A 25230-nucleotide genomic window follows, 5' to 3' on the forward strand; every position below is an offset into this window, starting at 1 on the left:
GGTGGGGATATAGGGTTGGGGGTTCCCCTGGGAGGGGAGGCCCAGAGACAGTGGGTTGCTGCTGAGGGCAGAAGCCCGATGTCAAGGGGCACCGGGGTCGGGGAGGGACACGGGGGCCAGCTGCAGGCGAGACACTGGCCAACAGAGGGCGCTCCGGAGCTGGTGAAGAGCTAATTCCCAGGACGACTCCCCGGCACGGCGCCTCCTGCTGGTTGTCGCCCCACCATAAGGCAGCACAAAGGCGGCTCCTTGGGGTATAAAAAATTGGCCCCGAAACAAGTAGTTCAAAGACAATATTTCCACCTGATCGTCCCGACTGTAACAGAACAGGCACGAGGGGGCTGGAGAGGGTAGACCCAAGATGGGTCAAGCACAACCACGGGCAGGGAGACAATGAGACACGTCCAGGAACCCAAGCAGCAAAGGGCTCCGGTTTCTGGTCCCATACCAGCAACTCCCAACCCGCGTTTATTGCTTGCTACATCTTCGGTTTCAACACTGCCCACAGAGGAAGTCCCCTCTCGCCGGCAAACCAAAACAAGAGGCACAGGCCACGTTTGTTAGTCATCAGCAAAACGTCGCTGCAGAGACCCAGCCAGCAACTGGCGGAGTCATTCCCGTGCTCGCCCTCACGTGACCGAGGAGTCACGGGCTCAGGCAACCTCTGAGTCTAACAAACAGTGAGGCGGGGACCAGGTCTCTGGGTTCAGGAAAGACCCGATTCGTCCCCTTCCATCACGCAGCGGGCGCTGGCTAGAGCCGACGCTGCCGAGTTCAGTCACTGAAGAGCGCAGCCGAGCATTGATGGGGTGCTTCCACCAGCCGTGCGGGGATCAATGAGGTGGGGAGGGGAGGGCTGGGGAACCCTCCTTGGGGGTCAGCGATCTGAAGGCGGCACCATGTCCTACCACATCACCATGGCCCAACCCAACAGCCCATCCCAGTAAAATTCCCAGACTGACCCAGCTTGCACAGCAAAGCCCTAATCACCCACTGGCGTGAACCTGGGCGGGGGGTGGAACTGCACTAACGATCCCACAATGGAAATGTTGCTGGGGCTCTGCCCCCATGAACGCTGGCACACACCTGGGGAGCTGACATGAGGATGGGACCCGGAGGGGCTGGAGCAGCCTCTGTGGGGTCCAGGATTGGGCCAGGGATCAGATAGGAACTGCTGGGACCTTCCTTTCCCAGCCAGGAGCTGGCTGCACCACGGAGTCTCTGTAGATCCCCTTGCTCCCCCTCCTATCCCCTTCCCTCTTCTCCTCCCACCTCGCCCACTTGAACCTTGAGCACCAAAAACAGGGCTCTGCCACTGGAGCTGTGGGAGTAACTCCATTGGCGGGCAACAGTAGTAGACTCTTATCCTCTGCGAAGCAGCCACTGACTAGAGGAAGACCGAGCACACTAAGCTGGTGTGCTATAGCCCCACCGCCGAGCGGATACTCACTGGACGACTGGCTGGACGACACGTGTTTTTTGGCTCCCGCGTTCTGGATGACCACGTTGTCTTTGTCGTACGTGCTGTTCTCCTGCCCAACTTCCACCACCTGCACCTGGGGGAGGGCAGTGTTCCATTTCACGACGTACTTGGGGCCCAAAGGGACGAGGCTGCTGATTTCCAGCTGGCCCCTGCAGAGAGGGAAGAGTCTGTTATTCCCTGAAAAAAAGCATCCTTCCACTCCACCAACCTCCCCATCCCCAGCCAAGCCAGAACCCTGCGGCACCAAGAGGGAACACTCAGGTCATGCTCGGAGAACACCTCTAGACCAGAAAAAAGCAGACACATTTGCAAGCCCAGCTCCCTCTCCCTTGCTTCAAAACTTGCATTCCACACCCTGCACCAGCATGTTAACACCTTCCACCACAATCTGCACCCCCAACACAGGAGGCAAACAGACCAGACCACGTGCTAAGCCTACCTTGTACTCACGGGCCTGGAAAGAGAGAAGATTAACAAAGGTCACTACCACAATTGCATGCAAGTCTTCCGGTTCTCTCCCTTCCCTGGGTGTTGCAGCTACTATTTTCTACCCTCTGCTCTGAAGAGAGAGGCCAGATCTAGTAGTTCTGGAAAGCAGGAAGACCCGAGTTCAAATCCTGGTTCTGACACCATCTGAATTCTTAGGCAAATCCCTCAGGGCAAAGGGTTCTGATTCAGGTGTGGAAATGGACATTCAGGCAGCTGCAAAGGGGCACTCAGCACCTTTGGAAATCAGACTACTTATAGAGTGATAGAAGATTAGGGCTGGGAGTCCTTCCCCATGCACTGAGGCAGGGCTAAGTAAATCTAGACCATCCTGGACCTTTGCCCAACCTGTTCTTAAAAACCTCCAGTGATGGGGATCCCCAGCCTCCCTAGGGAACCTCTTCCAGTGCTTAACTCTCCTGAGCGTTGCAAAGTACTTTCCCAATATCGAACCTGAATCTCCCTTGCTGCAAAATAAATATAATAAAATAAGCCGATGATTTCTTGTGCTACCCTCAGTGGACAATGAGAACAACTGATCACTGTTCTGTTGACAACCGTAAAGGGTTGTTATCACGTTTCCCCTTCAGTCTTCTTCTCTCAGGGCTAAACATGTCCAGTTCTTTTAACCTTTCCTCCCACGTCATGGTCGCTAAACCTTTTCGTTGCTCTCCTCTGGTCTCTCTCTAATATGGGCTGGCCAGCCTGGGGATCCGGAGCCACGTGCGGCTCTTCAGAAGTTAATATGCGGCTCCTTGTACAGGCACCGACTCCAGGGCTGGAGCTACAGGCGCCAACTTTCCAATGTGCTGGGGGGGGGGGAGGGGGTCCTCACTGCTCAATCCCTGGCTCTGCCCCAGGCCCTGCCCCCGCTCCACCCCTTCCCACCCCCACCCCAGAGCCTCCTGCACCCCACAAAACAGCTGATCGGGAGGTGCGAGGAGGGAGGGGAAGGTGCTGATCGGTGGGCGGGAGGCGTGGAGGAGGCGGCTGCTGACATATTACTGTGGCTCTTTGGCAATGTACATTGGTAAATTCTGGCTCCTTCTCAGGCTCAGGGTGGCCCCCCCTGCTCTAATACATTAACTTCTTTGTGGGGGCCTCACCAGTGCTGAGCAGAGCAGACCAATGTCGTCTTTAAGTGCCTAACTTCAAACATTCACACTGAAAAGTTTTAGCCTTAAATCTTTACTCCGGTCGATTATTATGCCCTATAGGGCTTCAGTCATCACATTCTCTTAACCCGAGGAGCTCAACTCAGAGGCTGTAACAACGATGGGTAAAATGAGATTAGGATGCAAATTACGACTGACGGGGGCCCAGGGCAGCACTCTGCAGGAAGAGGCTACACGGGGATCCAGGCTAGACAAGCTTGCATGGCAAAACTGCAGGCAGACGCTGCAGGGCTGGAGGTTATCCCAGTTTGCTGCAGCTAACTGCAGCAGCGACTGGCAATTTACTGAGCCATCTTCACTGGTTCTAACACCTACATGTTTATAGCCACATAATGGAGCTTTCCTGCAGCAGCTCTTGGGTAACTTGCCAGTGCTGGGAAAGTGCAATCAAAAGGCATATTTTAAAGTCAAATGGCCCATAATTTATCACTGGTATAACTCCGTCGAAGCCAATGGGATTACACCAGGGATCCATTTGACCCAAACTTGCCAGAATGACTGCAAAGAAAAATGCCAAATCCCAGCAGAGCTGCCAGCAGTTTTCCTGGAGGCAAAACAGAGGCGGCATTTTATAAAGGTCAGCCTGCATTTTTTTTTAGTTGGATTTCCTTGCGTGGAGCCTCTATATTGTATCCCTGTGGATTCCTCCAGGGCTGCGGGGACAACATTTATGACGGGCTCCCGGAGGAAATGAACGCTGCCAACGTACTTGAAGTTGATGTTGGCACACACCAGCATGTCGTTCAGCAGGAACACCTTGCGCTCCTTCGATTTGATCAGCTGGCCACGGTCCCCGTAAACCGTCTCCGTCAGGGTCTCGCAAAGCAGCAGCTGGTGCTGCCCCGAATTCAGCAGCTGCAGAGGAAAAAGAGCAAAGAGGTCCTTTATTAGAAAAGCAGAAGATCGGGGAACAAACTAGCTAATCACGTGCATACGCACCACTGCCCCCTGCTGAGGAATCAGAACTGCTCCGCTCTGTGTCATAGGCCCTATATTGCTAACAGCTATTGGGGTTTCTCCTTTAGCTCAAGGGGCCTGGGCTTTCAGAGCAGGAGGATCGGAGTTCTGCCGTGCAGTTCTGAGCGGGCCCAGTGCACAAAGTAGAGACAGCAGCCCAGGGGCTCGTACACTTGCACATCTACCAATGTGATATATGCCACCATGTGCCAGCAATGCCCCTCTGCCATGTACATTGGCCAAACCGGACAGTCTCTACGCAAAAGAATAAATGGACACAAATCTGACATCAGGAATCATAACATTCAAAAACCAGTGGGAGAACACTTCAACCTCTCTAACCACTCAGTGACAGACTTGAAGGTGGCAATTTTGCAACAAAAAAACTTCAAAAACAGACTCCAAAGAGAAACTGCTGAACTTGAATTAATATGCAAACTAGATACTATTAACTGTGGCCTAAACAAAGACTGGGAATGGTTGGGTCATTACACCAATTGAATCTATTTCCCTATGTTAAATTCTCCTCACACCTTCTATGGGCCATCTTAATTATCACTTCAAAAAGTTTTTTTTCCTCCTGCTAACGATAGCTCATCTCAGTTGATTAGACTCTGCCTGTTGGTATGCATACTTCCACCTTTTCATGTTCTCTGTATGTATAAATATCTCCTGTCTGTGTGTTCCATTCTATGCATCCGAAGAAGTGAGCTGCAGCTCACGAAAGCTCATGCTAAAATAAATGTATTAGTCTTTAAGGTGCCACAAGTACTCCTGGTTTTTTTGCGGATACAGACTAACACGGCTGCTACTCTGAAACCTGTACAGAGATGTATCCAACAGGACTCCACAGCACAACAGCAATAGCACACTGAGCAACAACCCAGCAGAACCAGGCTCAGGGGCCACTTCAGAACTTTGCTCCTCGGCCCCGAAGTCTCTGAGCCCAGCTGCAGGGAGGAAAGGTGGACAGCGCCAATGACCGCGGGTACGGCTACGCTACGTTTTAAAACCTGCAGCAGCGAGTCTCAGACCCTGAAAGTCCCCCGCTTTGCGGGATGAGTCCCTTTGCTTTCGTTTCCTCTGCAGAGCAGATTGTGCCCCGCTCAGCCCCAGCACTGCCCGGGCACATGCTGTTCTGCAAATGCCTTGCCCTGGCTATTTCGAAATCTCGCCGACTGACTTTCAGTCTCTCTCCTCTCAAGGAGGAACTGCCGAGGGTGGGGGGGTGGGGATTTCCACCCAATGCTCTGACTTTGTGTAAACCAGAGACTCTCTGAGAAATAACGCAGCGTCTGGATGCCAGTTAGCCTGGCCAAGAGTCGTGTACACACACGCACGCACACACACCCCCCTCTGAGAGACAGGACACCAGCAATCCATGCGGGCTGCGTCCGCCATCGGCAGTCACCTCAGCACAGACCGGCCTGTGCCCTGCTAGAGTAGGCAGAAGAGCCCCGTTACCAGCCAGGTAGTTAGCAGGGTAACATCCCTGTTTTCAGGGACTGCCCTGGTGCTTTGACCCATCTACTGTAAGCCACACCTGACAGGAGCCTGACAGGTGAGGGAAACTCATCACAGGTCGGCCAAGGAGATGGGGGCGCCGCAGGGAACGCCCCATGGCCCAGCACGTGAGCTACATGCTGGCAACCTGCCTCCTCTATGAGGTCGTCCACCTGCCCCCCGCCCCCAACACAGAGTCCAATCTATTGAGGGGGGGGTGCTTAGCTGGGGGATACAGGGGGCTCCCTTTCCACACTCTCTTCCCACCCATACGAAGCTCAAATTCTCCCCCGCTTTGCACTCTGAACGGCCGCCCAGCCAGGCTGGGCTGTCACTGCACTTAGGTGGCTCAGGCGAACCTCTGTGCCGGGCACCAGTGCACTGCCCCTGCCTCCCATTCAATGCCCAGCAGCACCTGAAATGCCAAGGCCGGGTACCGGAGCAGCCCAAGGGCTCACACCGCTGGCTAAGGAGCCGCGGTTGGGCTGGACCGTCTGGGTGAGCCGGTAACAGCCGCCCGAAAAGGGAGAGTTTAGCAGAAGCCACGGACAACCCATCCCCAGGTCTTGATGCGTTCGAGGTGCTCTCAAATCAGAGCTTTCACTTTGAATAAGACACAGCCTCCATCCCTTCCTTTGGCAGGGAGCGTGCCCAGGCAGCCTGCCTGGTTCCTGTGCCCAGGCTTCCTGGCAGAAGCCCCCTTGCAGACAGCCAGGCAGATGCCAGCCAGCCAAGAAAATCTGAGATGGACCCGAACTGCAGAGTTCAGCTCCGGAGCAGGAGAACGCGGCCAAATCCGAGGGATTTGAGTACGAGTCCTGCTCAGACACCACCATCCAGGCTCCAGAGATCTGTTCAAGAGCAAACACTCAGGGGTAGATGCCACAGGCTGGCCGCACCACCATCCTGGCTACCTTGCCAGCCCTGAGAAGCAGGGCTGAGCAGATAAAGGACAAAGGCACATCCAACTTGCCAAGGGTAGCGTGAAAGCCAGCAAGCGGGGCCATTAGAACAGAGGACAAAGGAGTGGTGGAGTCTGCAGAGCGCTCACTGATGCATCCTGCCCCTCTCCAGGATGCTTCTGAAGCTCCTGGGCTCGCACCTGCAGCACGGAGACTTAGTGTGGCACTAACGGTTCCATCGCAGAGGGCAGGTGTATGGGGGTGAAACACAAACAGCGAGCGACTTCAGGGGAAGGGATGTTGGGTGAAGGGAGGAGGAGGATCCAGGAAGGAAGATGTTTTGGTCCCAGCACTGTAAGCCGGAGGACAGCACCATGGATCACCAGAGAAAGAAACTGGGAATTCTTCTGACCACGGGACACGCCAGCCACAACCCAACCTAGTAGATTGTCTTCTCCACTCCACAGTCGTAGGCAGAATCCGCTCCGGGGGCCTCAGATATTCAGTCCAGGCTTTCCCTCTCCATTATCCCATCCGAATGGGCAAAGCAGATTCGCAGGGACCATTGTGATGATCTAGTTTTGACCTCCCCGCCCCAGTGCCTCCCTGCCCGGCCCCAGCGAAGATGCTGTTAGCAAGTAGCTGCACACGCCTGGCTAGAGCCCGAGCGGGTAGATTCCTAAACTAGGGAGAGTTTTGTGCCCAGCCAGAAATGGATTCTGAACAAACCTTTGGGGAGAGGCGAGAACCACCCCTTCCAGCCATCCTCTGCAATAGGCTACAGCTGGGGTGGGGATTTCTAAGCTATTCACATACACACACTGTCATCTAGTGGGCAGAGCCGGGAAGGGGAATTTCCCGACCAGAGACGCTGAGCCCTGCCCATCGCTCAGGAGCTCAAGCCCCCACCTTGTTAAGGCTGCTGCGGTCACTGACGCTCCTGGTCAGCTGCTGGATCTCGGCCATCTGGTCGGCCACTCGCTTCTGCTCATTGAGTTTCTCCGCCAGCGTCTCCAGCTCGGTGAGGGCGAGCTGGAGCGACAGCCTATCCGGGTGGCCTTTCGGGGTGTTCTTCAGCATATCCTGGGGTGAAAGAGGGAGAGAGGAAAATCAAGTCACCAGGGAGGGAGATCATCCCCACGCATGCACCTGGCAGCCCAAGCTGGGGGCCGGAGGGAGCCCCTGACGGCACGGCACTCAGATTTTCAGAGGTGCTGAGTAGCTGTCGCCCCCAAGCAGCACTCCTGAAAAACAATGGGATTTTAGACAGGCCTGGCCTGCACAGAGACTTGGGGAGCAGCAGCCGCCCAAGACGAACATGCACATGCGTACACGTAGGGACGCTTTCTGCGGCTGCCAGGGTGATCAACGCACCGCGGACTCTTCCCCCAAGGCACAATGTGCAGCCCCAGGATGCTCGGATGCCCTGCCCAGGTCCCTCGCCTGGCGGCTTCAAGCTTCCCAGGGACAAAGAAGTGGGAGGACGAGGAGTTGATTTTGTTTCGTTCTCCCACCGTGCTGAGCTCAGGGGCGCCGATGACAGAACCTCTGCTGAGTGGGAGCTTGTGACACCCTGGCATCCCAATTTTCACCACTGTCGTGTAATTAGGATACGTTTGTACAAAGTGCGCATTGTGAAGGATCATTCTAAGAGTCTTGATCTGGTAGACAGTAATATCTCATTGGATTGTATGTGCTATCGGCGTATGTGAAGTTATAAAGTTTGGCTACGTGGGAGGTTGAAAAAACACTCACAAGCAGCCTTTCAGGTACATAAGAACGGCCGTAGTGGGTCAGACCAAAGGTCCATCTAGCCCAGTATCCTGTCTACTGAGAGTGGCCAATGCCAGGTGCCCCAGAGGGAGTGAACCTAACAGGTAATGATCAAGTGATCTCTCTCCTGCCGTCCATCACCACCCTCTGACAAACAGAGGCTAGGGACACCATTCCTTACCCATCCTGGCTAATGGCCATTTATGGACTTAACCCCCATGAATTTATCCAGTTCTCTTTTAAACGCTGTTATAGTCCTAGCCTTCACAACCTCCTCAGGCAAGGAGTTCCACAAGTTGACTGTGCGCTGTGTGAAGAACTTCCTTCTATTTGTTTTAAACCTGCCGCCTATTAATTTCATTTGGTGACCCCTAGTTCTTGTATTATGGGAATAAGTAAATAATTTTTCCTTATCTACTTTCTCCACATCACTCATGATTTTATAGACCTCTATCATATCCCCCCTTAGTCTCCTCTTTTCCAAGATGAAGAGTCCTAGCCTCTTTAATCTCTCCTCATATGGGACCCTCTCCAAACCCTTAATCATTGTAGTTGCCCATCTCTGAATCTTTTCTAATGCCGGTATATCTTTTTTGAGGTGAGGCGACCACATCTGTATGCAGTATTCGAGATGTGGGCGTCCCATGGATAATCTATTCTCCTTCTTTTTCTCTATCCCCTTTTTTAGGATTCCTAACATCCTGTTTGCTTTTTTGACCGCCTCTGCACACTGTAAAAAGGCCAAACAATGTTAATGGCTTATTGAGGAAATGCACACAAGCACCAGGATTACCCCAGAACTGTGTACAACAGAGAGAGCTCTACACAATGGGAACTGTTTGACCCAGGTCACAGCAAAAGAGCTTTCCAGCAACACACCTGAAACACCTGAGGAACAAGGACTGAACTGGGGGAAGTGATGGTCCCAGGCTAGAGGGATTTTAGCCTGTGTACGAAAACCCGGGAAAGCCAAGGCAGCTTGTGCCTTAAGAATCTGCCAGCCTGTTTATCACTCGGGGAGAATTTGCTAATTCATATCCTACCTGTCTAGCATGTTAAGCTCGGTTTGCGGGTTTGTAGTTAATAAACTTGGTTTTGTTTGGTCTAAAACCAGGGTGGAAATCATACCTGGGGCAGAAAGCGGTTACATATCTTCCCTTCACGTTGAGGGAGGGGGCAAAATTCATGAGCCTACGCTGTACAGTTCCCTGTGCAGTGCAAGACCGTATAAATTGGGGTTTACACTCCAGGGGGGAGGGGGGAAGTGCCTTAGCTGAGGCTTCCCACGCAGAGCTGATCTCAGCATGTGTGTGAAGCTGCAGCTGGGTGTGTCCCTACCTGTGTGTGTGCTGGTGAAAGGGCAAACTTGGAGAGCTTGGCAACTTATCACCGCATCATAGTGTGAAAGGAGCCCAGGCTGGTGGGTCAGGCGGGCTCAGTGGCACCCTGGGGGAACCCGTCCCAGAGCTCTTCCATACACATCCAGACAATGGGAGTGGCCAGCCTAGGCTAAACCCTGGGCAGAGGCGCTGGAAAAGGAGGGGGGTCAGACCCCATCACTTTTTAACGGACGTAAGGGTGAGCGATGGGGCCTCGGGGGCAGAGAGGAGCGAGCAGGGGGTGGGACCTCGGGGAAAGGGACTCAGCAGATGTAAACCCACATCACTTCGCTGACTCCTGTGGAATTACCCCAGCTGACTCAGAGACACCAGGCAGACTGTCCCCACCCTGCCAGCCCTGAGATCCGGCCACTTCCCTGCCCAGTGGCTCCATTCTATCGTCCCTTGCCCCCCGACCACCCAGTAAGAGCACAGACTCCAGTTTAAGGTACCTGCAGCAGCAGAATGAACTGAGGGAATCTTTGGATGGGCTTCACCATCAGCCCGTAGAGCGTGACCCGGTCAGGGCTTGTCATCTGCCGCTTCTGTCGAGACAAGAACAACCCTCTACCACCTGCACGTCAACCAGGATCGCTCAGAGCAGAAACCCCTCCCCGTTTGTTCTCTCCCCACCACCACACACCTCCCCAAGCCATGCATCTGGGTGCGATTCTTCGCCACTCCGGCCCTCGCTCATTCCATTTTCATTCCTCCCTCCCTCTCCCACCGCACCCTCTTGTCTGAGGTTAGATCAGCGAGAGATACCACAGAGCTGGAATAACTAACTAACCCGTCCTCTCCCGCCACCGCTCTGAGCCCGGCTTCACTCAGGACCCTGGGTTCCTGCAGCGGTTTTCATTGGCAGCAAGGCTGTTGCTCTGGCTAGCTACTCTCTCCCTAACTTCACTCAAATGCAGCATTAGCAGAGAATGGTCTTCGTGGCACATGGCTGGCGAGGGAAGGATGCCAGCGTTAAGAGATGGGGAGGGTACCAATATGGTAGGATTTGAAAGGACGGTCAGTGACTCTGCACCATGTTGGCATCCGTCCTGAACTCAGAGATCAGGCGGGTGGCACTCTGATGGTGCCCCCAGCTTCGTTCTGGGGTGGGAATCCAAGTCCAGCGAGAAAGGAGGACGTGGGTATTCTGCAAGGGTAAGGGACGGGGCCAGCGGATAGAGGCTACAAGCCAGCATCATTCAGTGCAACCACAGCCTCAGAGAAGAGCAGCCACCAGGACCAGCAGAACGGATACTGTGCAGGCGAAGACCACCACATGGGTCTGGAAACCCAACCCTTTGTATAGAGAGGCATCAGACAGTGCAGATGTGACGCAGAGCGGGAAAATCCTTTACTGCTCCGGGAAGCCACTGGACAGGTAGAAAGTCCTGGGTACCGGTGACCTTTGCTAAGTGATTCACCGAGTAGTTTGAAATGCATCTTCTCTCCATCTGCATCCTCTGCTTGTTCCTGGAAACATCAACCTTTATGATACCCCTGTCGCAAGCAGAGCCCCATGCAAGCCAACTGCCAGGCAGTGACAGGTGCATCCTTTCCTGACTCTTCCACTGACCTTGAGGAACTCCAAGAACACGGGCTTGGTGAGACAGGCCTTCTTGATCACAGACATGGCGTTGGTGAAGTTATTCACGTAATCGCTGTACACATCCAGCACCATCGACTTGGAAAACTTGGCGCATGCACAAATAACAAGACAGACAGGAGAGAGGAGAGAGTCAGATCCAGCGTTTCTTTACCTAGCACCTAGAGCTGAGGAGAAGCCAGCAGCACATGACTTCACCAGCTCGCAGCAGACTGCCAGAGGCTCACAGCTTGCAAACCTGTCTCCTCCCCCTCCCCACCCCCATCCCGAGGCATTTGCATTCAGAAAGTCCATCCTGAAAACCAGAGCTTTCATTTCAACCTGCAAGGAGGTTACCGCCATCAAACACAGAATAAGAGGGGCGCTGGGACTGCCACACCCCGCAGATGGGATGGTGGTACAGGGGCGTTCCCACTTCCTTGCAATGGACAAATTAATTGCAGTCAGCTGAGAACACTCGCGTCTAGGCCAGAAGACTGCGGGTTCAAGTTCTCCGCCAAGATTTGGGCTCGTACGCAGCATCAACACTGAAGTCTGCAGAGCTCTGAGCGGGGTAATCCCCGGGATTACCCCGTCGGAGATGCCGGAATTCGTACGACAAGCTAAACTGAGCTTAACTCATCTCCGGCAGCTACTCCAAGGAGTCAGAGCCACGGGACCCTGACGCCTTCGCCCACGTTCCAGCCCCCCGTAAACAAGGCGAGCGCCCCGTGCTGCGTGAGCTGCTGTGGCGGACAGAAGGACCCCTGTATTGGCAGTGGGGCTGCAGCCATCTAACTCGCTATCCTGCAGTAACCGGGGCACACAATGCAGTTCTATACATCTGATCAAGCGAACCAGCAAAAATCAAATGCTGCTCTCCCAGGTTTCCCCTCATTGGTCAGCTTACGGCAGCTGCTCTTAAAACCTTCCTACGGCCTTCGCGCTGCCATGGTCTCATCTACACGGTGCCTATTGCAATAACCCAGGTTCCCAGTGAACGAGAGCTGGCAGCAGTGGGTGTGGAAGCTCCGTAGAGAACAGTGGGGGCCTGGGATGGAATAAGGGATGCTGGGATAGAAGGGTATTGAGAGAGGACGCTCGTGCATTTTATATCCTACGTCATTGCCTGGAGGCGGCTTTGGCATGCTGGGGGTGGGAAGAGGATGTGTGGGGGGGAGGTAACCCCACCACCTCTTAACCTCGCTCCAGAAGGGCGTCTCTTACTGAGGCCACAAAGAGGTCCCCGATTTTCTCCGTGGCGTCCCACTCGGCCACGCGGGAGAACAAGGCGATCTGGAACATGGAGTGGCAGTGCAGGATCTCCTTGAGGCGGAAGAAAACCACCTGGCACTTCCTGGCGCTGAGGGCCTTGGGTTCCATCTCCATCAGGGGGTGTCTGTAATCCTGTAAGCCAGGGGAGAGGGGTTAAACGGGCTTTCCCACCCTCCTCCTGCCCTCGCTGCCCCAGATCGGGGCCATCAAAGGAGCCAAAATGAGTTGGGTGTCCCCCTGTGAACGTCCCAGCCTTAATGGTCACGTCTCAGCTCCCAGCTGTGGAACAGGGATTTCGCTGCTCCCTCTCTCATGCTCTTTGATGGTTTGTCTATTAGCCCGTAAACTCTCCGGAGCAGGGGCCATCTCCTACCCCAGGTACGTCCAGCACCTCACACCCAGGGACCCTGCTCCCAGTTGGAACCCATCAGCCCTACCATAGTGAACCGGTTTGATGATTTTTAAAACACTCTCCTTCCCCTGGCTCACTCTGGCAGTTTTCCCACATTGTTCCCCACTGCTGCTCCTCCTTCATGTTCCCATGGCCCTCGCTGTTCAGGGGCAATTTAGAGGGCCCAGGACTCTGGCCACCACAGCGGAGCTCTGGGCCCTTTAAATCACCGCCAGAGCCCTGCCGCTGCTACCCCAGGGCTCCAGGAGCCGGGCTCGGGAGGCGATTTAAAGGCCCCTGGGCTCCGGTTGTTGCAGGGAGCCCCGGGCCCTTTAAAATCGCCAGCCTGGGGAAGCCAGTCGCGTCTGGCACGGCGTACCGGCTCTTGCCCATACGCCGCACCGGCTCACTTTCACCTCTGCCTAGAGATCCGTCTCACTCAGATTCCCTCCCCCTCCCTCCCCCACGTCTTTCCCTATTAAGGTTTCTAAATGGGATGGGGGGTGGGATGTTCCCATCTATCCCATCCTCCCCAGCCCTCCCATTCACAGACATCTGTAAGTCTGTCTGTGCTAGGGTGGGTGACTCAGGTGGGCTTAAGATTGGCATCACCTGGAGAATCCGCTTTAACGAATCCACGTAGCTCGTCTCACTCTGCACGATGGAGCCCAGGATGTGACGCCGCACCACCTGCAACACCCACACCAGGGTTACGGTCAGAAACGGGTGCAGAGCCCCTCCATCAGCACACACACACACACACACACACACACACACACACACACCCCTAGCACCACAGCACAGAACATGTACATCCTCACAGACATCGGTGGGAGGAAAGAGAAAGAGGGAAGGAGCCGGGGGAAGAAAAAAAAGTGACAAGGTGTCAGGCTGTAGCTCCACTCACAGAAGCAGAGCTATTTTGCTCACTCACAATGCTGCCTGGTGCTAGGACCCAGCAGAGCGATGTGGAGCTATTTTGCTGCCTTATCTTTTTTGAGCAGATTGGACGGTGGTGAGGCAATTTAGTTACTCAACACACAGCTACAAAAAACACACGGGGGGGGGGGATGAGGCCAGCTGAACGCCAGCATATTAGAAAGTTTGAGTTAGTCTGGTAAAGGCTCCACCCATATTTGTGTGTCTACAGCTGCTGATCCTCTTGGGCCTCCCACTAGATGAAAACTTGTTCCTCCAGCTCCCAAGCCCAGCAGAGCCCAGCATCCCTCCCCTTGGGCTTACTGCACTTAATGCTCTAAAATGTAGCCATGTTCTGGTGCTTCCAACCCCCAGGCACCCTCCAGAGCGCCCCCTGCAGGCTATGAGAACCTCACATGCACCAAGACGGACTTCCCACCATCTCCAGTGTGCCACAAACCATGGAGACAGGTAACCAGGCACCACTGGGTTCTGCTGTGCTGGAGAGGACCAAGCGGAGGTAAACAGCCCTCCTCTCCTCCCCAGAAAATCCTGCCAACCCTTGGAGACAGCTACAGCAGATAACAGGGGGAGCATGGTTAACAGTGGTTTGAGCATTGGCCCAGGGTTGTGAGTTCAATCCTTGAGGGGGCCACTTAGGGATCTGGGGCAAAATCTGTATTTGGTTCTGCTAGTGAAGGCAGGGGCTGGACTCAATGACCTTTCAGGGTCCCCTCCAGTTCTATGAGATAGGTATATCTCCATTTTATTTTAACGGGAAGCAATAGAAGGAGCTATGCTGGCTGGGGTTCTTGCCAGAAGATCAGGTAATTTCAGATAAGCCTCAAGCAATGGGATGCTTCACAAGTTAAGCCACTGGATGGTTCAACCCCACTTGTGACCACAGATTTGTGACCAGCAGGGGAAGCTCGCACATGGCAAGCCTCTGGGGATTGTTTAAATCCTATAGAACATAGACAGGTATTTGTTAATGTCAATGAGCCTTAGCTTTTGCTGAAACCTGGTAGGGATCAATCTCTGGGTTCCAAACATGACATCTAATAGAGCTCGCTGAAATTTTCCAAACATTTTGTTCAAAAGTGACCTTTTTAGGCAATCTAATTTTTCCCACAAAAACTGGACAGTCGAAATCTTTTGTTTTCATGAAAAAGATGCTCTTTGGCCAATAATTACTCCACACCCCCTCGATATTTAACCATTTAAATGACGTTTTTGATAAAGGCTTCCATCAAAGATTCAAAAAAGAAAAACGGCTCAAAACAGGCCCCATTCGGATCCTTTGAAATAAAAGCAACTTTGCAAAGAGGCTTCCACCAGCTCTGGATCAAGGAGACAGCTCTCTACATCACCACCATCCTACTGGGGGCAGTCAACCAGGGGAGGTCGAGTCCCATGTACTCAGCGCCTTCACCCTACCACAGACCTGTTGAGGGCTTAATCCATCCGGCATGGGGCCAAGCTCTGGAGGCGGGTGTTTCATGTCCGAGACCATGACCTCCAGGAACCCCATGTCTTCCTCCTCAGAGTCACCTGGAAGACAAAAACGCACAAGCAATGAACACCTGAGTGGCGCGCCCAGCAGAAGGACCAACGGCTAGTACCTTGCATGGGCCAGTGTGTGTCTTAAAGCGTCCTACACCAGGGGAGGAGCACATGTGTCTGCTGAGCATCCTGCCCCTGCATTCTGGAGGGCTCTAGGTGCCTACCATTCAGATCACAAGCACTTTGCGGCGGGCACCATGGCCTCTCCCAGGCTGCAGACACTGCTGGCACTAAGAATATCCAGAGTATTTGTCCAGCCTGCACTCACCCACCCCCTCACACACACACACACACCCTTGCCATGGAGGGGGCTGGGGCTGGTAACCCAGTGGTTAATGCACTGGCCTTTTCTCTCTATTGGCATCAAGAATGAACCTAGAAACTTGAATATGCCGGTCTCGTCCTATGTCTTAGGCATTACCCTGGGCGGAGAGACACCCCCCACTGCTCCGACCCTGAGTTCAATCCTTGGAGGCCATTTAGGAATCTGGGGCAAAAATCTGTCTGGGGATTGGTCCTGCTTTGAGCAGGGGGTTGGACTAGAGACCTCCTGAGGTCCCTTCCAACCCTGAGATTCTATGATTCTATGACCCACCGGTCAGCAGAATTGGTAGCTCAAGCATGGCCCTGGGACTGAAGAGTAAACTGTCTGCCCGGGTAGCTGGGGCTCCGCTCATTGCCACGGTTGGTTCAAGGAGCAGAGGGTTCCTCTCTATGCAGCAGCATGTTGCACAACTGCTTAGTCCAAGCCGGGACTTACGGGAAACCCTGAACGCTGACACCAGATACCACTGGGCTGCATTAACCAGCCCAAGGAATTTGAGAGGTAGGGACTGGAGAACCACTGAGGTCTCCGCCTGGAACGAATTCCCTTTGGGTTTGTTATAGCCAAGCCCTGACTATCCCACGCCGGAGGGCACAGGACCAGCGAGCCGAGTGTCCCGTCTGCCCCTGAATGTCATGGTCAGCCAAGCACCCATTCTGCCGAGCAAACGCCTGTAGCAGGCAAATCAAACTCACTCGGGGGTTTAAACCCATTTAATTCTGCAAAGCTCCAACCAACCTCCCATCTCAGGACCCTGCTAAGGGGCTGAACAGAATGATCCCAGCAACGGACCACTGGGTTTTTTCCCCATTGTTCCTCCTGGCTTCTTCAGAAATCAAACCCAAGCAAAGGGAGGAATAACGGACCCCGTGCAGAGAGAAGCAGGAAGGAGTGAGCAAGACTGGGGAGCAGAGGCAGCAGGAACCGAACCTACCTGAGAAGGGGAAGCCCAGAGAGACACACCTCCCCTTACCTGAGGCAGAGACCGAAGAGGAAGAGGAGGAGGAGGAGGAGACAATATAATCGTTTTCAATGGAGCCCCGTTTCCTCCACATTCTGCCCGCTGCATTCTCCCACAAGCACTGCCTGTCAACTTCCTCTCCCCCCACCCCCGTTCTAGCTTTACGGCCATAAATAGCCGCGGGAGGAAGGGCGACTGCCGGGGACACTCTGGGCTGGTGCGGGTGGAGACGGGGAGGGGAGGTGCCTAGTAACGAGGGGGATCAGAGGGCTGCAGGAACACAGCAGCTGCTTGGCTCACAACTCCCGAGTGACCTTTTTCCTTCCCTAATTTTGGAAGGGCCGCTCAGCTCGCTGTCGCTCGGCTCCAGCCCCAGCTACCCAGAGTGGCAACCACAGCAAGGGATGGGCGGGGAGACCGAGCCGGAGGGAGCCCATCTCTGCTCGGACGCTGCTCTCGGGGAGCGGCAGCTGGTCTCCGAACCAGAGCCCAAGCCCCTTGCTGCAGAGGCAGGATCAGCCTGTGGAGACCTGCACGGGGTGTGTGTGGGGGGGGGGGGCCTAGGCACCCCAGGCTGGAGGAGAAAGTGATGGGTGCAGAGCAAGCGCCCCTCCCCACACCTCCACCCCTGAGCACGCCCCGTGCCCCCGTCTCCTCCCAGCACTCGTAACAAGCTCCAGGAGGAGGAGCGGGAACGCGGTGCGCCCAGGGGAGGAGGCGGGGATGGAATGGGGGCGGGGCAGGCACCCACCAGCACCAGGAGAAGTTGGCGCCTATGGTGGGGGGAGGGCATAGGATGGCAGAAGACAGCCAGGTTTATCCCTAACGAGATGTGTCACCTAGGACGTCTCTTCCCTTGGACAGGAAGCAGCTATTCACTGCGGTCACGACCCATCGGGTCACCCTACGGGCTGCTCAGACTCCTTTTCTGCTATGGATTGGAACCAAGGATGAGAGCAGATTAGAAAATGGGGCTTCTCCCACCACGAACCCGTGGAACATGTCAACAGAAACTGAACGTTTACGTCAAACAATTGGCCAAAAACTAGACAATTTCCATGAAAATCTGTTTAGTCAAAAACTCTATTTTCCAATGGGAAAACACCTTGATGGAAACTTTCCGACCAGCCCTACTAAATATCCCTGACTTAACAAGGCGGTGCTAGTTACTGTACCCATGCCCTCAAGGGGCACCCCACAATGTCAGCACCCCCCCAGTTCAGCATTTCCCTCCCATTACTGGAGATAAGGTTCCACCACCGAAACTCTAGCGCAGGGGTCGGCAACCTTGCAGAAGTGGTGTGCCGAGTCTTCATTGACTCACTCTAATTTAAGATTTCGCGTGCCAGTCATACATTTTAACGGTTTTAGGTCTCTTTCTATAAACTAAACTATTGTTGTACGTAAAGTAAATAAGGTTTTTAAAACGGGATGGCATGATGGGATAGCCTAATTTTGGCAATTAATTGATCTTTTGACTATTAGCAGTAAATATGCTCAATGCCCTGGGATGGGATGTTAGATGGGGTGGGATCTGAGTTACTACAGAGAATTCTTTCCTGGGTGTTGGCTGGTGAGTCTTGCCCACATGCTCCGAGTTTAGCTGATCGCCATATTTGGGGTCGGGAAGGAATTTTCCTCCAGGACAGATTGGCAGAAGACCTGGGTGGTTTTCGCCTTCCTCTGCAGCATGGGGCACGGGTCACTTGCTGGAGGAGTCTCTGCACCTTGAAGTCTTTAAACCATGATTTGAGGACTTCAGTGGCTCAGACACAGGTTTGATACAGGAGTGAGTGGGTGAGAGTCTGTTGCCTGCGTTGTGCAGGAGGTCAGACTAGATGATCATAATGGTCCCTTCTGACCTTAAAGTCTATGAGTCTATGCAGAGCCCCCTGGACCGGTGGCCAGGACCCAGGCAGTGTGAGTGCCACTGAACTCATGTGCTGGCTTCGGCACGTGTGCCATAGGTTGCCTACCCCTGCTCAAGCTGGTTTCCTCTCTCCTCCTTCACGTGCCGCCAAAAGGCTAACGGAAGGGATTTGGTTTGGCACAGTTGTTTCCATGGAAATGAAGCAGCAACACTCAGGATTACAACAGACCCGGGTGGCAACCGCGGGAAGATCCAGATTTAGTCACAAGGGGCCAGATCCTTTGCAGGCAGCAATGCCAACCCAGCCAAGGAAGTTACGCTAGTTATTCCAGCAAAAGGTTCTGCCCCAGCACATTGTTCTGGTTCAGTAACAGCAGCAGAAGCAATGCAGGAAATAAAACAGGAACGTGATTTTTATCTTTTTAAAAAAAATTATATACATCTCCAAAACAGGTTTTAGGCCAGAAGCATCTGGCTTTGTTTTCTCAAAACGTGCTGAGCGCCCACCGCTCCTACAGAAGACAAAACACTTTCGACATTCAGGCCATTAGGGGACAGCTTTTCAAAAGACCTAGGGGACAGATTTTTCAAATGCTCCCCACTCCGAACTGGGGCCAGACGACTAGTTCCCATCAAGACACACAGAGTTTCAGAAGAGCATAGCCCTCAACCGGAGTTCGTTTCAAAACCTGCCCATGACTTTTCAGCACCTAACGGGGAGCAGGGTTCTTTGGAAAACCCGGCCCTGAATGAAGGGTACTTTTAAATGAACAGCCTTTTGCTTGCATTTCCAGCTTGAGAGTCATGAAGGTTTGACAGGTTTTAGAAAAACTAAATAGGAAACGGATTCTGGGATGAGTTTTTAAAAGGTACATAAAGGTCTGACATGTAAACTTCCCCCCGCTGTTGGAATCCCTGATACAACTGCCTTGCACTAGGCAAGGAGCAAAGTTTTCACAAGAACCTAAATCCCATCTTCAAAAGTTAGACACTTAAGAGCCTAAGTCACTTAGGTGCTCTGAGCAATTCCACGCTAGAGCCCAAGAGTGAGAGCGTGCAAAAAGGAGGGAAAAAGCATAAGTGGGGGGGGGGGGGAAAGCAAATTGCGATCACCTCATCATTCATAGTAAACACAAGGATTTCTGGTATTTTCAGTTTGTGATTTTTCTCTCTGTAAAATCAGTTATTTCGCACCTGACACCGACCGCCTCAGCGCCAGTTACCTGGGGCTTCTTTCCGGTGCAAGAAGGTCACTTTGCGCATGACCGCGATCTTCGTCTTCTCCAAGCCGTCCTTTGTGCCGCTTCTGGCGGCTTTCATCAGCTGAGTCATCTGAGGAGAAGAGACACAAAGAAGTGACCATCTCTGTCAATCCTCCAGCCCCGGCTGCTCCATCCCAGAGCAAGCAGCAGCCCACGCTCCCTGCCTCTTTGCTAGGAATGGTTCTACTTCTAAGACACAAGAGCAGCTCTTCCTCCCTATGTCAACCACACACACACACTTCATGGGGGGGCATGGGCCCTTCTCAGCCCTAAAGAAATGGCTTTGAAAGAATAAATAATTTCTTTCAATAGCAGCTTTAAAAATCAGCCACACTTTATATTAAGGATTCCTTTGTAAAGGGTTAAATGGTATTCAGAGATGTTATTAGCGTGTTCCAGGCATGAGTAGTACGTGCTACAGCTGGCTTGCAGCACAGCACTAGAAAGTGTTCTGGATGGTTTATAAGCAATCTCTCAATCTGGAGCAACTGACAGGCATTTACCGAAGCATCTATTAACCCTTTAGAGATGAAACCTTAGTATAAAGTGCAATCTATTTACCTAGAGAGATTCCCGTTGGCGATACCATCATAGGAGCCTGAGGAGCAGTTTCTTGCAGCAAGTTCTGCTCTTTTCCATCTCCGAAAAAGAGGAAATGCCACTTTTTTGGTTTAAACTTGTGAATTTAGTAACGGGGTGGGGATTGTCAGACGCGCGGCCATTGGCCAACTCTGCTCCTGTCAAAGCGGAGGGCAGAACTCCGGCTGGCTTCAGTGGGAGTGAGGTTAGGCTGATCAAACCCTTTGTGGATGCTGCTGGATAGCCCCGGGGCCTGAAGTCCTATTTACACCCAGGACAGGGCAGCAGCAACGCAAGGCTCCCCCACACATCCTGCCAATGTGCTCTGTGGCGGCATCACCTCCGGGGTAGAGAGAGCTCAGTCTCCGGGGCCCTGTCTGTCCTCGGCCTCTCTGCTGAGCCTACCAGCCAGGCAACTGGACTGAGCCCCACGAACCATCTCCACATGCGCCACCAAACCACCAGCAGACGGTGGCATCTTCTAGTCCCTGCCCGCCTGGCCGGATGCAGACGGGATCACAGTCCTAATCTGCCAGTCCGGCACGCCAGCCTGCCCACCTCCTCTTCTGGCATTTCCCATCGGACTAGACAGCAGCAGCGCTCCGGGGTCTTTACCGCCTCCGCTCTGGGACCGGCCTCGGTCCAGCTCCGGCCACGGGGCTCTAGGAACGCGTCGCCAGCCAGCTGCACGCGATCGATCCTACTGACGTGATGGCTTCCCTTTAACACCAATCCCTTCGGGAGCTCCCCCGCCCTTTGGCACGCGACCCTCACTTGGATCCGTCCGACACATTAAAAGGGCCAGCGTCCCACACGGAGGGAAGGTGGGAAGAGCAGGTTCACGGTGAAGCAACGCAGCAGCCCAGTGCACGTCCTCACAGGGGACCTGGCCACCGTCTCCAGGGCACCACGTTCCCGCTGAGGATAGCTGGAGCATAGCACACCCCTGCTATGCCTACTGCCCATTCCCTGCCTGACGGGAAGGCAGCCTGCTGGGAACCCCACCAGCAAGGGGCACATCGCCATCCACGTGGGACAGAGAATCTGCCCTGTAGTGACCCATCAGATTCGGAACAGGGTTTGAGCATTAGATATTCCGTGAACATTTAAAGCAGGAGGGGATACTCAGGGTGGCCAAATGGAAGGGGGAAAGACTGCGCTGATCTGCTCAAGACCAGCTTAGTTTCAAGCCAGAAGCACCATTAATAATTTTATGAGACATGTTTTTACCACATCTGGCAATCTCCCCCCACACCCTCTTCCCTGGTATTTGTGAACCATGGCTATTTGTACACGCGGGAGCTTTGCACTTGTACCTGAAAATCCAACAGCTGCACGTGCAAAGTGTCCGTTTGCAAACTGCAGGGGCTAGAGATCAGTGCAGCATCTGGAGGGCAACCGCACACACTCTGCTGAGAGCAGGACACCTGTATCTGGCCCCGATGGTTCAGAAGATACTTGTAGCCATCACCACTAGTGGGTAAGGACTAGAGCTGGTCAGAAAAATCTTGACAGACCCATTTTCCATCAGAGAACGCAGTTTCCTCAAAGTTAAAAATCTTTCCCGAAATGTGTCAATTCCACCAAAGATTCATTTTGGATAAAACCCTCAAAAAAGTTCCAACAATTAAAAACAAGGTTCCTTTTGGATAATTTTAGAAAAAATGGTTTGATTTTTCATTTTGAAAAAACTGACTTTTTTAAAAAAATGTTGTATTATAATATAAAATAAAAAAAAGTTAATCAAAACAAAATTAATTGACCAAAAAAAAATAAAATTGGAGTTCTCTTTCATGAAGTGTTTAGAAATTTCCAGGTTTTATTTGTAACTGGAATGAAGACAAATGTGAAAGTCCCTAAATCCTTCATGAAATGGATTTGCCAGCCTCCACACAGGTCTACCACTGACCTCTTTCGGGTGAACCTTTGTAACCCCAACCCAGGTCCGGTGATTGCAACAAGGAGATGAAGTTCGGTCTCTTACCACCAATCTCAGGTGTTGCAGTATTACAGCATGGTACCAGCAGTGGGATTTGAACCCACGCCTCCTGGCCCAGATCTGTGGCACGCTACTATTACAATATGGGGCCTTCAACCAGTCGCTACGTTGGAGAATTTAACTAGTGCCCATTTTGTGCTGCAGCCCCGAATAATTTTGATGGAGGACGGCGTTCAAATTCCACCTTTGGGAGGACGACTTACGGCAGGTTTTTAACGGGCAGCTGTTTCAGGCCACTGAAAGGTTTAGAATTTCGGAGGAATCCCCGGCTGAGATGGATTAATGGGCAGAGGGCAGGCGAGGTGGACAAAGGTGCAGGTTAAATGCAAGAGATCAGATTCTTATTGCTCTCATGTTTTAGGAAGCGTCGTAAGCAGCAGTACTGAGAGATGAACCCCAGAGCAAAGACGGGACAATCAAATGAGGGGCCAGTCAAATACGATTTCCATTTTCAGTCTTGGGCAATGGATCAGATAATAACAGTCATTTTTGTACAGAGGTTCCACCTACAAATGGTTTATGAAGGGTTACTGGACTGCTCTAAGCATGTTCGACACATCAGCAGCGTGTGCTAGGCATGGTTATAAGCATGTCACTAGCAGGCATTAGAGCAAACAGCTGCATGCCAACCTTTCACACATCCTCTATACCAATCAAAAAATACACATGTTCAGGAACACCATATTCACAGCGCTCTCAAAAACGCTAAATGTCCCTATCATGCTGTCTCAAAGCTTGTGTATTTCAGGGGTGCTGGAGGCGCTGGTATTGAGAAGTGGATTGCAGTAACTATTTGTGTGGCCAAACATTTTGAGAAAATGGAAATCTGAAATTCCTCCCTCGGACACAGACTGGCTTAGTGAGCTCTCTGCTAGCGCACGAATAGAAAAAAAAAATCACTGTCTAATAGAAATGTTTGGGAGAGGAGGAATGAGGATGCCTGGTCATTCATGAAACCGTTGAATATTTTTGCAGTTTAGTATATATTAGTTAACATAGCTTATGTTCACGTTTATCTATTTAGTCACTGACCTGATACCCTGCATGACCTCCTCGGGCTCGGGTTTTTCGTTTGATTTTGTTTCCATTTTTTCCAGGTTTTAAAAAATAATGAAGGCTGAATTTTGTTATTTACATGCCACTTCCATGTTGGGCCTGTATTTACATATGTTTGGTTTCCTTTTGTGTTTATATTTTATATTAAAAAGGGTTTTAAAAAAAAGGTGTTATTAGCAGGTTATTAGCAACCTATTGACCTACTGGGCTCTACAGCAATCCATTAACTGCTTATAAAGGAAACTTTAATACGAAGTGTGACCAATATTTTGCACTTATAGACAACAGCTTCCATATAAAAATCACCAGCATTTGCCAGAGGTATCCAAGATACATGGTTTACTTCTTAAAAGGTACAGGAACTACTGCTCTCAGATCACTGCGTGGGAACGGCTGGTGCCTTTTTAAATGGGAGCCGCTCTCCAGAGAGAGAGTGACCAGACAGCAAGTGTAAAAAAAATCAGGACAAGGGCTGGGGGGGGTAATAGGAGCCTATATAAGAAAAAGACCCAAAAATCGGGACCCTATAAAATCAGGACATCTGGTCACCCTATCTCCAGTGTCTGCGAGCGTGTTACAAAGGCCAACTCACTCGTGTGCCGTTCTCTGAAAAGTGACTGTGCAAAACTGGCACCTCCTTACTCAGCAGATCTCCCGGCACCTATCAGTCTCATCCGCCCACTTCAGCCACTCGGCGGCAGCGTTAACTCCAGCTATCTACCTCCTCCCCTGAGCAAGGAGCCGCACTGTGAAACACTGATCTGCGCAGCGGGATCGTATTAGTAGCTAACAGCACCAGCGCACTGGAGTTAAGGAGGTCCTGGGGCAAGGTTAGGGCTCCCATTAACTCTGCAGTGAAGACAAGCCCTTAAATAAAGTTCTGCTGCTTTTTAGTCCCCATAGTCGTGCAGGAGCCAATGCAGCTGGCAGAGGGGGGTGCGGGATCCCAGGCCATCTGGTGCAAGCCACCTTGTTAATTAACTTCCCATCAGTGACACCTGGGGCTGCACAGGGGTCACCAAGGGCAAAATTTGATCTGCAGAACCTTTTACGGGTCACGCTGCATAAGGAAAGAGGTGCTCAGATCCAAAAGGGAGCTGGCAGATAAAACCCTCCTCCCGCATCATATTACTTGGAAGCCAAGCTCATTTGAAAGAAAACAAACATGGAAATGCCATTTTTAGAGTCACTTTTCAGAGCCACAACCATGCTGTATGGAACCCCTGGGAGGCAGGGAAGGATTCTACCTGTTTTCCCAGAAAGGTTTCTTGATTTCCCAGAAATCAAGGCACAACGGTGACATGGCTTGGCCACAGGCTATGGGTGTAGCTACACTTCGAGCTCGAGGGGACATATCTAGGCTAGCTCTGGTGCCAGAGACAGGAGTGTAGCTGCCCCAGGGTGAGGCGCGAGCTGCCCTGAGTACATGCCTAGAGTCTCAGACCGGATCGTACTCCGGGCGACCAGCCCCTCCTGCCACTTGCATTGCCACGGCTACACTTCTCCGTTCAGTCCTCTAGCTGGAGCGGAGCTAGCGTGGGTACGTCTCCTCGAGCTGGGGGTTGCACGTACCCAGGGAGTCACCAGGAACAGAACCGACCCCCAGTTCTCGCCCCTGGTCCAGACACCTCTGCCCCTTTAAGAGCATGGTTGCAGACTTGAGTTCGGCAGGCCTGGTGTAAAAAGGAAGCAATCATGCGAAGCAGAGAGAGAGAGCAGATGGGAGACTGCGGTGCAGAGAGAGCATGCAACCCAGGAGAGATCGATAAGGGAATAAAAAAAAAAGTCTGA

General features: G+C 52.6%; 1 protein-coding gene across 4 annotated transcripts in view; it reads right to left on the bottom strand.

Annotated features, from left to right (window-relative positions):
* Positions 1 to 25230, bottom strand: part of ARHGEF10L (Rho guanine nucleotide exchange factor 10 like) — a 154388-nt gene that overhangs the window by 65241 nt on the left and 63917 nt on the right. For 3 of the 4 annotated variants that reach the window (XM_044996110.1, XM_044996111.1, XM_044996109.1), the window contains 10 exons: positions 19767 to 19875; positions 15269 to 15375; positions 13519 to 13596; positions 12468 to 12647; positions 11232 to 11348; positions 10111 to 10203; positions 7416 to 7589; positions 3854 to 3999; positions 1923 to 1937; positions 1451 to 1632 (listed from right to left, as the gene is read on the bottom strand). In XM_044996110.1, coding sequence (XP_044852045.1) covers positions 1451 to 1632; positions 1923 to 1937; positions 3854 to 3999; positions 7416 to 7589; positions 10111 to 10203; positions 11232 to 11348; positions 12468 to 12647; positions 13519 to 13596; positions 15269 to 15375; positions 19767 to 19875 — 1201 coding nt within the window. The remainder of the gene's footprint in view (positions 1 to 1450; positions 1633 to 1922; positions 1938 to 3853; positions 4000 to 7415; positions 7590 to 10110; positions 10204 to 11231; positions 11349 to 12467; positions 12648 to 13518; positions 13597 to 15268; positions 15376 to 19766; positions 19876 to 25230) is intronic. The other variant, XM_044996112.1, reaches the window with a different exon arrangement.

The sequence above is a fragment of the Mauremys mutica genome, chromosome 21 (assembly GCF_020497125.1).
Source record: "Mauremys mutica isolate MM-2020 ecotype Southern chromosome 21, ASM2049712v1, whole genome shotgun sequence".
Taxonomy (NCBI): Eukaryota; Metazoa; Chordata; order Testudines; family Geoemydidae; genus Mauremys; species Mauremys mutica.